This window comes from Neoarius graeffei, chromosome 10, assembly GCF_027579695.1.
Source record: "Neoarius graeffei isolate fNeoGra1 chromosome 10, fNeoGra1.pri, whole genome shotgun sequence".
Lineage (NCBI taxonomy): Eukaryota > Metazoa > Chordata > Actinopteri > Siluriformes > Ariidae > Neoarius > Neoarius graeffei.
The window spans coordinates 33313551-33328930 of NC_083578.1; the positions used below are offsets into that span (position 1 = coordinate 33313551).

General features: G+C 41.6%; 1 protein-coding gene across 1 annotated transcript; it reads left to right on the plus strand.

The window, feature by feature from the left end:
- The first annotated feature begins 11981 nt into the window (after window positions 1-11981).
- On the plus strand, window positions 11982-14721 carry LOC132893508 (uncharacterized). Its single transcript, XM_060932703.1, has 3 exons — window positions 11982-12100; window positions 12858-13628; window positions 13927-14721. Exons 1-3 carry the CDS (start codon window positions 12041-12043, stop codon window positions 14719-14721), a joined length of 1626 nt encoding a protein of 541 aa, XP_060788686.1. The 5' UTR covers window positions 11982-12040.
- The last annotated feature ends 659 nt before the right edge of the window (window positions 14722-15380 follow it).

A 15380-nucleotide genomic window follows, 5' to 3' on the forward strand; every position in this document is an offset into this window, starting at 1 on the left:
ACTGTTAAGGACTGTGGAAGACATGAAATATATAATATTTGTAAAGTAAATCTTGTTGTCATTGTACTGTTTTGATATTATATCATGTAATGCTGTGTGACCACAGCTGTATTAATGATCACACCATTTTGCTCAAGAGTCAGCCATATTCAGTAAAACAAAACCAAATTAACCTGCAGATAAAACTTGGCTGCTTGATGCAAAAATAGCTGTTTCTTTAAATCCCATGTTAAAATCTAAAAATTGCCTCAATATTTTAACATTTACTTATAAAAGATTCTTGTGTAATCTTACTGCTTGGCCTGGAAGATATGTGTGAGATCTAGCACTGTTATATAACTACCCTATACATGGGGAAGCACAGTTGCATCTCAAAATATTTACACACATCCTACTCTGTAAGTAAAACAGATATCCTACTGTGTATGACAAAAAGATAAATTGAGAAAGCTAAAAAAAAAAGTACATGCTGGCAGAGCAAAATAAAAGTACATTTAACTTAAGACATTTAACATTGGATAATCCCAGCCAAATCCATCCATCACTTATCCTGTTCTATAGGGTTGCAGGCAAGCTGGAGCCTATCCCAGCTGACTATGGGCGAGAGGCAGGGTACACCCTAGACAAGTCGCCAGGTTACCGGTATCACAGGGCTGACACAGAGGCAAACAACCATTCACACCTATGGTCAATTTAAAGCCACCAATTAGCCTAACCTGCATGTCTTTGGACTGTGGGGGAAACCGGAGCACCCAGAGGCAGGGCTTTGAACCAGAATTTTTTTCCTATTGGTTCGTTCCGAACAGAAACAGAATTTTAACGTTTCCGGTTTTGGATTCCACCATTAAATAGAGGTTCCCGAACCGGTTAGAACAAAAAAATTTCGTTCCCGGAACGGTTAATTACGTTCCCTGTCAGCTGTTTAACAAATGGCTATAAAATTATGTCTCTGTCTCATCCAGCTTAAGCCAAATGTAGGCTAATTCTATTTCAACCTTCATTAAATAAGACAAGAAATAATTCAAAACAATTATTATTTCAAATGTTGGCGATTTGGATTCTCAGTATGTCTTCCCATCTACACAAACAGAAAAAGTGCCAAAAATGAAAGATAATTCGTTTAGTGTGTTACCAAAGGCTAGTCAGGCCCTATAGAGGGCTACCGCATGACGTCACCGCGCCGCGAGATTTTGTTAGGCACCATATTGGAAGACCAAGTACACATCTATGCAAGTACATACATACATAAAACAAACTACACCTGAAATGTAGCCAGGGCCGGTTCTGCCGTAATCTGGACCCGGGTGCAACATTGAGCAACCCCCCCCCCCCCCCCCCCCGCCAAAAAAAAAAACAACACCAGTCTAAATCAGGACAACCATCACATAACTATAACTATAAACATTTTAGATCAACTACTTTAACTAAATGGGCTATAATAAATAAGCCTGCAGGCAGCCACGGCGGGCTGCCTCAGAAAAGTAGCCATTCAATGACACAACTGAAAGCCTGCAGCCACGGCGGGCTGCCTTAAAAAGTAACCATTTGTCCTACCTGAAAACTCGTTTTGCATTTTCTGCCTCCTTTTTTGTATTTTCGACCCTCCGTTTATTTTCTTTCCTTTTCTGAAAACCCGATTTGTGTCCAGACATTTTGTTCTGCTACCAACGAACTAACTTGTCAGGTCTCGTCTCTCGAGCCCGCGATGATTCCCGTGGGAAGGGCAACAATTGATACATTTTTACAAACAGCCAATAGGGAGCTTGCAACGTTCAGGCTCTTCTTTGCTCAGACACTCAGTAATGCACTTACTGAGTAATGCACTTACTCACTTATTATCACCTAGAGACGTGATAGTAGTCCACCTTCCCGCTCTCTCCATTCAGTCAGCGAACGTCACACAGGAAGTGAACCCCAGCGGGTCATAGAAACTTGCGCAGGAGAAGAATGACTTTTTTATTTGTAGGCTACAGAAACTTTGAGGAATGAAATAAAAACCGGTATTAACCGGTTACCATTATTTTTAATAAGCATTTCTGTTCCGGAACATAAAAAATAATAAAGTTTCTGGTTTCGTTTCTGTTCCATGTGAAATAGAAAAAGTTCCCGGTTTTCGTTCCTTGAACTGGTTCAAAGCCCTGCCCAGAGGAAATCCACGCAGACATGGGGAGAACATGCAAACTCCACAAAGAAAGGCCCTCGCTGGTCGCTGGGCTCGAACCCAGGACCTTCTTGCTTTGACATGACAGTGCTGACCACTACACCACCGTACCGCCCAGCCAAATCCAAATAACAAATTGGTGATAAAATACATGCAATATTTTGAAATATGTTTAAAAGTGCAATCTATCTTCAAAAGATCTTTCCTTGCCTTTTTATTATCTTATGTACCAATGCCAGTTTAGGGCTTTTTATTGTAACAAAATAATGTGATCTTTGGGTCACCCTTTGTCTTGGAGGAAAAAAAAAGTATTCTCATTTGCATTCGCACATCTAAATGTCAAGTACGGATATTTTGTTAGACATTAGTGGAGGTGGCAGCTACGGGCTCAGAATAATTGCACGCAGCCTTGTGCTGGGATTTACATAATTTCAGACAGCAATTATAGAATCCATGGGAATTTTATTCCTGTCTTGCCTCTTTTTTCCCCTCCTGCTCTTCTTGCTCTGTCTATCTCTACACAAGTACAAAAGAAGGATTCGTTTACATTACAGTCCATGCTTTGTGCTATTCATTTGCATGAAATTAAAGGTTTTCATGATCTTGAACAGCGGGGTAACATTTAAAATGCTGTTTTAAACCTCTCACCTTGGAATAATAAAATACCCTCTCTCCTGTGCTTTCTTCCTGTGGCTGAAGGTTTTTTCTTCACCATTCTCAAAATAACCTGTCAATATTCAAATGTTTGCAACATTGCAGTTTTAATTAAGTCAGATGGGAAGAATTAATTTCACAGTGCTGTTATTATTATTATTATTATTATTATTGAACTATTTTTTATGTATCCCCTTTTGTTACTTATAATATGTAATACTGGGGTGCATGTACAAATAATTAATTGAATGTGGTTTGAAAATAAAATGGTCAAATCCATCTCAAATTTCAGAGCAGCTAAATTCAATATTTCCAAGCAAGAATTTAGACAATGCAACTTGAACAATGAATAAATTTGGAGAGAACTGTGAATATAATAAAATAATAAAATAAAAATATACATAGAGTATAGGCCAGGTTGAATATTTTTGAACAATAAAATAGAGTCTGTGGTGTCAGAGCTCACAGGCACATCTGAATAGATAATGTATTACACAGCCAGACACCTTAGATCAAAAATATTGTGGAGAGATGTGTTTTGGCATGAAGATAGTGTCTGCTTAACTAATGCAGTTCTAGTTCTATCCAAAATTGTATTTTAATTAAGTCCCTAAAGATAACTGGCTAGCTGATTAAAATAAGCAAACTTGTGAAGGCTTTCCTCACAGTGCTATTTTATTCTGAAAACACCCACACACAAATCACATTTAAAAATGCTTGGGAGTCTTAATTTTTATTTAAAAATATGAAGTAACAAATATAAAGGCACTATCTTTAAGTAACTACTGGCCATGAATAATTTAAATTCTCTTCTTCTTTTATTATTATTATTATTATTATTATTATTAGTAATAATAATAATAATAATAATAATAATAATAATAATAATAAAGGAAGTATAATAACTAAATATGTTTCCAAGGTTGTTACAGCCAGGGCTGGTAGTGGGGACAAGCTCCCTTATCTATAAAATGCTCCCATATGGCATGTGTCTCAAATAGCCTCTGACAACCAAAATCCAACTTCTGGCCTGCCTGTGTGGCTTAGCTTCTAAGCCCAGCAGAACCTGCTTTTACTGACAGGAGAATGGGTGAAGGCAGGTCACTGGTGCCTTAAAACCAGTTGCTTTTGGGTAGATGCAGCTCATCAACCTCAGTTGGTAGCCCATCTAGGAGAAAGAAAACTCTGATCTCAAACCTCTACTGCCTTGCAGACATACCCACTCATGGGAAAGGCTTCAGGGGTAAACCCAGAAGAAAAATCCAGAGTCAGAGTCCCTAAGGCAATTTGACATTGTTTACAACCTTGTCCTGGCAACTCCTATGACAACACTAGTGCCAAGATGTATTGGTGACTGCCCTTCCCCTGCACAGCAAATTCCTCAGTGTTGAATTAACACCCAGAGTGTTTATATAGGTCTAATTGGACATATATAAACACTCTGGGTGTTAATTCAACACTGAGGAATTTGCTGTGTGAATCACATTGGTGGAGTGGAGAGGGGGGACCTGCTGCATGGACAACAGCTTGTTCTCCATATTTCATTGCCCAGGCTTGCGCTGTGGAGAGGACATTCCAGCATCACCTTGTAGCATTGACACAACACAGGGAGCAGCACTTTACCAGTGATAAGCCTATATACTCGATTGGCATAGAGTGAGGCACCAGGGGTTGTTCTCAAAAGTGGGAAGGATTCTAGGATCCCATTGAGCAGCTACCGCCTGCTTCAAGTTGGGCAGTCCCCAGTCAGGTAGGTGCTGCCTCGTCACAGTCCACTTGCTCCACTGGGTGTGTGGGGCTTAGGGAAAAACCTGACAGGTGGATCAACAACCTTACACCAGGCAGAAAAAAAGAACAGAAAAAAACATCCAGCCCTCAGAATGGTTACCTGGAATGTGAGGACCATGATTCCTGGACTCACAGATGACCTGCAAGAAGTCAGTGGTGCTCACAAGACTGCAGTGATCAATGAACTGCAGAGGCTGTGGATGGACATTTTCACCCTGCAGGAAACAAGACTATCTTTATCTGGGAGCCTCTGAGAGAAAGACTTCACCTTCTTCTGGCAGGGAAAGCACCAGATGAGACTAGAGAACATGGTGTAGGCTTTGCCATCAGAAACAGCATTGTTGTTTCAGTCATCCCACCAATGGAGGAAACAGAAAGATTGCTTAAGTTCCAACTTCAAACATCAGTGGGTCTAGTTAGCCTTTTCAGTGTCTATGCACCAACTCTAGCCTACACCCAGGAAGCAAAGGACAAGTTCTATGATGAACTCAGCAAATCCATCAATGACGTCCCTTCCGATTATCCACTGTTTGTCCTTGGGGATTTCAACACCAAAGTCGGCAGTAATCACCACAGCTGGCCCTCCTGTCTGGGACAGTTTGGTACAGGAAAGATGAATGAGAATGGGCAGCGACTCCTTGAACTTTGCTGCCAACACAACCTCTGCATCACCAACACCTTCTCCAACACCAAGCCCTAGCACAAGGTATCATGGAGGCACCCAATGTCCAGACACTGGCACCAGCTTGACCTCATCCTGACAAGATGTGTTAGCCTATGAAACATCAAGCTGACCTGCACCTACCCGAGTGCTGACTGTGACACTAATCACTCTCTTGTGTGCAGCAAGGTGAAGCTACAGCCACAGAGACTTCATCGAAGGAGGGTAGACCACACATTGACACCACCAAAACTCACAACCCTGCAAAAGTAGAAGAATTCATTCACGCCCTAGAGGAAGCATTGCCTGGTCCCCCTGATGCAGCCATCAGCAAGAGATGGGAGCACCTGCGGGACACCATTTACAACACTGTGATGTTGACATTTTGGAAGAAGATTATCAAGTCTGTTAACTGGTTTGAAGCACACTGTGGAGTTGTTACCTCTGATTGAGGAGAAGAGATGTGCACTGGCAGCATGCAAGTCCACCCCCAGTGAGAAGAACTTGCAGTTACGCCAGACAGCTTGGAGTAAAATTCAGCAGGCTGCCAGGAGGTGTGCCAATGAATACTGGCTCCATCTTTGCTCCAAGATCCAGACAGCAGCTGGCACTGGCAACATCAGAGGGATGTATGACAGGTTTAAGCAGGCCATTGGCCCAATGCAGAATAAAACAGCCCCACTCAAGTCATCCACAGGAGAGGTCATCAAGAACTGGACTCAACATTTGGAACACTGGGTCAAATGCTACTCAGAGTTGTATGCCAGAGAGACTGTTGTTACAGAGGCAGCCATCAATGCTTTGATTCATTAACTGTTATGGAGGAACTGGATGCTGAACCCACCCTTAAGGAACTCGGTGAAGCACTGGAAGCACTTACATCTGGCAAAGCACCAGGAAAAGATGGCATTCCTCCAGAAGTCCTCAAGTGTACCAAGGGCACTCTCACCAAAGAACTACATGGTCTCCTCTGCCACTGCTGGTGAGAAGGCATGGTGCCTCAAGACACGAGTGATTCAAATATAGTCACCCATATACAAAAACAAGGGAGACAGGTGTGATTGTAACAACTATCGTGGAATTTCACTTCTCATTATCATGGGGAGGGCGGCACGGTGGTGTAGTGGTTAGCGCTGTCGCCTCACAGCAAGAAGGTCCTGGGTTCGAACCCTGGGTCCGGCGAGGGCCTTTCTGTGTGGAGTTTGCATGTTCTCCCCGTGTCCGCGTGGGTTTCCTCCGGGTGCTCCGGTTTCCCCCACAGTCCAAAGACATGCATGTTAGGTTAACTGGTGACTCTAAATTGACCGTAGGTGTGAATGTGAGTGTGAATGGTTGTCTGTGTCTATGTGTCAGCCCTGTGATGACCTGGCGACTTGTCCAGGGTGTACCCCGCCTTTCGCCCATAGTCAGCTGAGATAGGCTCCAGCTTGCCTGCGACCCTGTAGAAGGATAAAGCGGATAGAGATAATGAGATGAGATGAGATGAGATGAGATTATCATGGGGAAGCTCTTTGCTAGAGTCGTTTTGAAGAGGCTGCAGGTCCTTGCCAACAGAGCCTACCCCGAATCTCAGTGTGGGTTCAGAGCTGAGCGGTCCACCATCAACATGGTCTTCTCCATCATCAGGCAACTACAAGAAAAGTGCAGAGAGCAGAAGAAACCTCTGTATCTGGCCTTCATTGACCTGACTAAGGTGTTTGACCTTGTGAGCAGAAAAAGCCTGTTTGACATCCTGGCCAAGATTGGCTGCCCTCCAACCCTGCTCAGCATTGTGAAGTCCTTCAACGAGGACATGAAGGGGCCCATCATCTACAACAGCTCCACATCTGAGCTATTTGACATCTGCAGGGGAGTGAAGCAGGGCTGTGTGCTTTTGCCGATGCTGTTTGGCATCTTCTTTGCAGTCCTGCTCAAGCACGCTTTAGGAACAGCCATAGAAGGCATCTATCTCCACACAAGATCTGATGGAAACCTCTTCAACCTCTCCAGGCTCAGGGTGAAGACCAAAGTGCAGACCAGATGTCTCAGAGACGTTCTGTTTGTTGATGATGCAGCTGTTGCCACTCACTCCCAGCAGGAGCTACAATCTCTGATGTCCTGCTTCACTGATGCCTACAGAGAATTTGGCCTCACAATCAGCCTGAAGAAGACACAGATGATGGGTCAAGATATTGAACAGCCACCGTCCATTAACATGGTTGACTATGAACTGGAAGTCATCCATGCTTTTGTGTACTTGGAGTCAACAATCTTGGACAGCCTGTCGCTTGAGAATGAGGTCAACTGACATATTGGAAAAGCAGTCACAACCTTTTCTCGACTGATAAAGAAGTCTGGTCAAATGGCCGACTCACCAAAATCCAGGTTTACTCAGCTTGTGTCCTGAGTACCCTCCTCTACAGCAGTGAGACATGGACCCTGCATTCAAAGCAAGAACAGAGGCTGAACTCCTTCCATTTGTGCTGTTAGAGATGCATCCTGGGCATCACCTGGAAAGACAAGGTCACCAACAATGCAGTACTGAAGAGGACACGCACCACCTCCATGTTCACCCTTCTCAAACAGAGGTGCCTGCGCTGGTTGGATCATGTCTCTCACATGGAAGATGGCTGGATCCCCAAAGACCTCCTGTATGGTGAGTTGATGTCTGGAAAAAGGCCAACAGGATGGCCCCGGCTGTGCTACAAGGACATCTGCAAGTGTGACCTCAAGGCTGCTGCCATCAACACCTGTACCTGGCAGCTGCTTGCCTCAGACAGAAGCACCTGGAAACAGGTGGTATACAAGGGCCTCTTCGACCATGAAGCCCCACTGAGGCACCAAGCAGACAACACCAAGCAGACAACACCAACCAGACAACACAAGGTCCCGCAGAAAGTCCCAACTCCAAGATGCCAATTCTGCTCCCACCTTTTGCTGTATGAGATATAGCAGGGCCTGCCACTCTCACATTGGACTTCATAGCCACAGCAGATGCTGCTCGGAAACATCCACCGGCACACATCTATGATCCCCAGGATCAACAGCTGCCTACTAATAACAAAATAATTGTTTCATTCTAATTATGCTAATTTTCTTGAACACTGTCTTGATGTGTATGTTTCATATCATAGGTAAAATGTACATTTTGAGTGATTCATTTGCAGTTATAATGTATTCTGAGTCCAAGCATAGTTTAGGATTGGAGGAAAATAGAAGCACAGACGGGTTTCAAACTGAACAATGATTACAATTTGGTTAACCTACATTATTTCCAGACAGAATCATCATATTCTAAATGATCTTTATTAACACTGCAAGTCATTGTATTATTTAACAGGATCTGTTAACAGTGAACTATTGTCATAACTAAAAGTTATTTATACAGTGTATGACTCTGTTGGCTGTTAATGTATATGGCTCATTATTTTCTGATGTGGTAAGGATTAGTCAATGTATTAATGTTTTATTGTTAAGGCATTAGCAAAGCAATAACATATGCTTATTTGTGGACCAAATTCTAAATGTTACCAATTGTTGATTGCTTACTTAAAGGCATTGTATGGCATTTTCATGCCAGCCTAAACATGCACTACAAAATAAATTGCGATAGTAACTCAATATGAATTCAATATGAACTGAAATAGCTTTGAAAGCTCCAGTTTCACTTGTGCTGACAAAGCTGTTTAATTTCAGCATGTGCCAAGCCTGACATTTTTGCTGCCATTAATTTTTAAATCTGTATACCCCTTTCAATTACATGTAGTGAGCAAGGAGACAGCACCCTGGTCAAGGCTATGCTAGCACACAGGCTCCTTTAAAGTAAGTTATCTGGGACAAATATTCTAGTGACCTCTGCTTTGACATTTTCCTGTTTTTGCTACCATGCCCCTTTTTAACTTCAGAATCCATATAGTATTCTGTCCAAATTATCCCATGATTACAAACAGCAATATGCCAAGTGCTAAATGTGTTTTGAGTTAAATGTCACCATATCTTGATAATACAATATATATTCATGATCTGGCAGCAATGGAAGGGCAGAAGCCAAATATGCTGAGTAATTCAGCTCAGATATGCTGCAACCAATCTCCAGAATTTTATCAATTACCTTAGACACTTAGGAATATGCATAGCTCAGACTGAAACAGTGATATTATTTACTACTGTGAAAATATTATCTATACAGAAAATATATGTTCACACAGTGTGCAGCATATTTTACCCATTCACTCATCATTCATGCAGACATACCTATATTCATCAATATGCAGGGAAAAAAATGGAACAACTATGCGAACTCTTGTATGAAGAAACTCATGGAGTTCAGTAGTTGGCCAGAGGATCAGTCCATGACGTGTTTTTGTTGAAAATAATTATTTCTTGATGAGGGATTTGCTTTTCTCTGAATACATTTATTTAAATTAAAGGTTGGTATTTTCTCTTTTTTTTCAATGTGAGATGAAGCTACTTCACCAAAATGTGGATTTTTTTCGAACCACTTTTGCTAATCTTTACAAGGGGTGCCAATAATCATGAACGGGAAATATATATATATATATATATATATATATATATATATATATATATATATATATATATAAAAGACCTGAGCCAGGAGACAGCCATTTCCTTAAAGTCAAACAAAACCCAAAAATAAATGCCATTTGCCGATCATGGCAAGTGCTCTAATGTGCCCTCTGCATAGTTCAATTAAAAATAAAACTTTAATACAACAATTTATCCATTTAAAAAGTTATGATATTGCTAAAAACAGGCTTACCTGAATGTAGCCATTTGCACTGAAACTGGATATCTGCCTGTGATGTTGACACACTAGAACCCTGTTTACCTTAGTGACACAGAACCATCAAATAAAGGTTTGTAATTCTAAAAAAAAAATTGCCAGGCACCACTGCATTCGTGCTCTCTCTCTCTCTTTCTCTCTCTCTTTCTCTGTGCATGCGCACACATGCATGTTGTCACTGCTTCACCTGAGTTAAATACAGAGAAAAAACATCACTGTGCTGTAATGTATACAGTATGTGACAAATAAAGGCTTCTAATTCTAAAAATTTAATCAGATGTTTTCTGTAACCATGTGATTTTTATGAGCAACAAAATGCACGGATCAACAGAGTCCACTTTTATGAAGACTGAATCTCACTCAGCTAAATAATGCATACATAGTACTGACACAGATACTAGTAAACAATCCCGTTGCCATGGGCTAAGTTCATCGTGAAGTGAATGGTAGATGCTGTGGAGAAGGAGCTGAAAAATGAGCAAGCTGGCTTTTGCAATGGAAATGAATGCATTGACTAGATCTTCACACTCCACAGCATAATATAACAGTGCACTGAGTGACAGAGACAGCTGTACAGTGGTGCTTGAAAGTTTGTGAACCCTTTAGAATCTTCTATATTTCTGAATAAATATGACCTAAAACATCATCAGATATTCACACAAGTCCTAAAAGTAGATAAAGAAAAGCCAGTTAAACAAATGAGACAAAATATTATACTTGGTCATTTATTTATTGAGGAAAATGATCCAATATTACACATCTCTGAGTGCCAAAAGTATGTGAACCTTTGCTTTCAGTATCTGGTGTGACCCCCTTGTGCAGCAATAACTGCAACTAAATGTTTCCGGTAACTGTTGATCAGTCCTGCACACAAGCTTGGAGGAATTTTAGACCATTCCTCTGTACAGAACAGCTTCAACTCTGGGATGTTGGTGGGTTTCCTCACATGAACTGCTCACTTCAGATCCTTCCACAACATTTTGATTGGAGTAAGGTCAGGACTTTGACTTGGCCATTCCAAAACATTAAATTGATTCTTCTTTAACCATTCTTTGGTAGAATGACTTGTGTGCTTAGGGTCATTGTCTTGCTGCATGACCCACATTTTCTTGAGATTCAGTTCATGGACAGATGTCCTGACATTTACCTTTAGAATTTGCTGGTATAATTCAGAATTCATTGATTCATCAATGATGGCAAGCCGTCCTGGTCCAGATGCAGCAAAACAGGCCCAAACCATGATACTACCACCACCATGTTTCACAGATGGGATAAGGTTCTTATGCTGGAATTCTGTTTTCCTTTCTCTAAACATCACACTTCTCATTTAAACCAAAAAAGTTCTATTTTGGTCTCATCCATCCACAAAACAGTTTTCCAATAGCCTTCTGGCTTGTCCACACATTGAAAAAAATGGCCTGTTAAATTAACACAAAAAAATCTTGTACATCAGTTGCACTTATTAAAATCATATCCACTAAGACCAATTAAGTCATGTTCTGTTTGACTGAACATGACTAAATTCAGTCCCCCCAGTTTTTCGCGATTCTGCGATCGCGTGGATTCACGCGTAATCAACCATATGCCACATATTTCCGCGAGGCTGCATATTTCCTACTATGTCGCATAATTATCGCAAAATAACACAATCTACTGGCGGCATTGTGGGGAAAAGTGACATCATCGGTCGCGTGCGCAGCCATTTTCACTGATCATTTCATTTTCACGCATGCGCACACACTCACACGTGAAAGGATTGGAACAATCGTTAGTCATGGCGACTAACAAGTCGCACCTGCCGTCATTTATATCAGCAAGTGACTGAGCGAAGCAATATCCCTCGATTTTACATGCCAGTGGGGGAAAATTATTTTGTAGCCCATGTAACAAAGTACTAGACCATCGCCGAAAGTCAACTATAGAACACCACTTATTAGGCCAGAAGCACCTGAAGGCTGAAGAGAGTTGGCGGTCCAGAAGGCAAAGACAAATGACAATGACAGAATCATCAGAAAACAGAACAACGGTGGCAACAGCTGAACGTGTACAGGTAAGATACAATGTTATTGTCATATAAGGTCTAGAATTGAGGTTTTGATAACTATTTGTAAACGATTGTCGAAGTCGCTTTGGGTTTAAAAAGCGTCCGCTAAGTGTGATGGTCTGTTGCTAGCGAGCTCGTTTGGGGTCAGTCGAGGTAATGCTAGCTCTTGAAATGGAACGTTTGCATGCGTTTTGGCATACAAACGTAACATGACTGATCATAAATTCACACAACAGTATGGCGCATGAACGCCGCTGTTTATGTCTGTAACATCCGCAAGATTTTCATGTGGCTGTATACATGATGGAACTTAGACGGCTGGAGCGACTTAGCCTAGGTCTACTCAGTGCCATGACTAAAATGCACTTGAAGTCATACCTCTGCGACCAGCCGTCAGAAAAATAAAAATAGATTGGCAAGAGAAAACATCAGTCCTATTCATGGTTTTAAAAAATGGTCCGTCATACAACACCTACAAATGACTGTTGTTCTCTTCATTTGTCTGTCTCCCCCTCATTCACGGGCACTCAGACACAGCTCCAACACATACCTGTGCAGGCACCGATGGTGTGTCTGGAGCTGAATGAATGAGTGAATTAATTAAAGAAATAAGTTTTCCTGTTCAGGATTGAGAGGCATTCTACTACATTTACCAAAGTTAATTTAAAATAACGAATGAATATATGGCAGATGGGTGAAGCAGTGATTTGTATGGTGAAGTGGACTAAAATCACTCAAATTTTGTATTTTGGTATTTTTGCAGACTTGTGAAGACTGGGTCCGCATGTGCACCGCACTCAATATTCCACTATCAAAGACGGACCATCCCCTGGTGAGACTATTCCTGTCAGAAAAAGTAATAAATGGAGGGAGCATTCCAAGGTCTCACCAGCTGCAGGAAAAGTACCTGGGAGATCTTTATGCAAAGGAGAAGTCTGAATTAAAGAAAAGGGTATCTGGGAAACATGTCGCAGTCATATTTGATGAGACACCTGATGTTGAGGGAAGGTGCGTTCTCAACATTTTGCTTGCGCCCCTGGAGAAAGACCCATCTGGAAGAATTGTAGCTTACCTGGCCAACACCATTTTTTTGGATGTGTGCAACCATTCCACTGTGTCCATGTCTGTGGTAAAAACACTGCAGGAGTTTGACATCGCCAATGAAAATGTCATCGTGTTTGACACAGACAATGCAGCATACATGCTGAAAGCTTATCGCGAAGCTTTGAAGTCTTTGTTTCCACAGTCCATTCACATAACCTGCACGGCACACATCATGAATTTGATTGGAGGTGCTTTCCGCAAGCCTTTCACTGAACTCAATGCATTCATGATGCACTTTAGTCAGATGTTCTACATGGCAGGAGGACGAAAAAGAAGATACCTGTCCCACTTGGCAGCCAAAATGGAAGGCTCCAAGGCAACAATGGCACCCAATCCCTGTGCTACCCGTTGGAACTCCTGGTTCTGTGCAGCAGAATACCACGCAAGACACTTCTCTTTCTACCGAGAGTTTCTTCAGTCAGAAATGCAGGTAGGCACAAAAGTAAATTCATCATGTAAATTTGCCATGTAACATTAACACTGCTGTGAAAAAAGCTAAAATACCTAAGTGATTAAAAATGTATAGAGGCGTATTGTTTGGGACCTATGTGCTAGGCTGCTTGTGTTATGTCTCATTGTCCCAGTATCAATAATCATTATCCATCAATTCCATAGGCCCTGCTGCTCCCAATACTTAGATAATAGTAATGAAACAGGTGAAATTTACATTAGCTTTATTTGTTTAATCTCATCACATCCTTTTGTCTTTTTTCCTTTTACTCCTTCAGGTTTGTGGTCGTAGTGCCCCAATGTCAGTGGAAAAGCTTCATGAAGTATTCGAAGATCCTGTCCAAGTCCAGTGTCGACAAATCCAGTTGAGAATCATTTCAGACAAGTGCAAGGTGATGTTGCAACTGTTGGATGTTTTCCAAAGCAGAACCCCCATCACAACGAAGGTGTTTAATTACCTTGAAGACTTGCAGATGAACCTAGCAGCAAACAAAGCGCTCCATGAAGATGTTTGTGCTGAGTACTTCTCTCAGTTTCCCTTGACTGGGGTGCAAAAGTCAGAAATTCTCAGGCAGGTTGAGGAAGCATTCGGTGCAGCTGAAGAAAAGGTTACAAAATACATGTCCAACGGACAACCTGGGATTGAGTTTTTGAAACAGGTCAGGGTCTTCCAAACAAAATGCATTCCTTTCATGCCAACTTGCCCAAAAAGCTACAATGCCATCCCTGGCTTCGATTCAGTGCCAAGTGAGGAGCTCAGCAACTACCTCAACAAGTTTGGTCCGGAAGCACTACAAGTTGCTGACAGTGGAACTGTCAACCTTGATGTGTTTTGGCTTGGCCTGCGAGAAAGGCTCCCAAGCATGAGCCAGTTGGCTTTGATGTACATGAATGCTGTGTCAAATTCAGCCGATGCCGAGCGCAGCAACAGCATATACAAACTTGTTCTGTCCAACAGGAGGCGGTCAACATCATGTAGCAACCTGAAGGCTCTAGTTTTCCTTTACTACAACCAGAAAATTCAGTGTGGTCTTTTTGAGTCAGAAGAGCCACATGATGAAATTGACATGTAAATGCCCATGGGACTATGTTTTTCGTTTTGCTATTGTTCGGTTGTCTGTTCATGTTGTCTTCAGTGTGTTGAGGAGTCACAAAAATGCCAATGCACCCACAATCACCCATAATGCAGCGCCATCATGTGAAAATGTGTTCTTGTTTCTTGACTTATGGAAAGCATTAGACCTTTCTCATTGTCCAGATGGGATGGGAATCACTTATGTATTGTGAATATGAGAGACTGCCAATCATTTGTCTTTTTTGTTTTGGATAACTAATAATTATCTAGCATCACTCAGTACTGGGTTAAGTTTGGTTTTACACTCCAGTAGAAAAGTAATGATTCTGGCAAAAAAAATAAAGGAAACAGTGTTTCTCAACCTGTCTGTCGTGATTTAGTCTTATTAAGCCTGTATTCACTTTTTGATGTCGTTTAAAAGTAAATAAAACAACAAAAAAGGGGCGCATAATTCTTCGCATAAAATGAGAAAATGCCGCCGCAAAATCAGTGATTTTGATCGCATAATTCACGAAAAAACATCGCGCAATCCTGGTGGGACTGTAAATTGGTCTTAGTGGATATGATTTTAATAAGTGCAACTGATGTACAAGATTTTTTTTGTGTTAATTTAACAGGCAATTTTTTTCAGTGTGTGGACAAGCCAGAAGGCTATTG

Excerpts from the sequence above, each read along its gene's own strand:
- LOC132893508 (XM_060932703.1), top strand. The coding sequence starts at position 12,041 with ATGACAATGACAGAATCATCAGAAAACAGAACAACGGTGGCAACAGCT. Across the intron at positions 12,101-12,857 it reads CAACAGCTGAACGTGTACAG|ACTTGTGAAGACTGGGTCCG; the intron begins GTAAGATACAAT and ends GTATTTTTGCAG. Across the intron at positions 13,629-13,926 it reads TTCTTCAGTCAGAAATGCAG|GTTTGTGGTCGTAGTGCCCC; the intron begins GTAGGCACAAAA and ends TTACTCCTTCAG.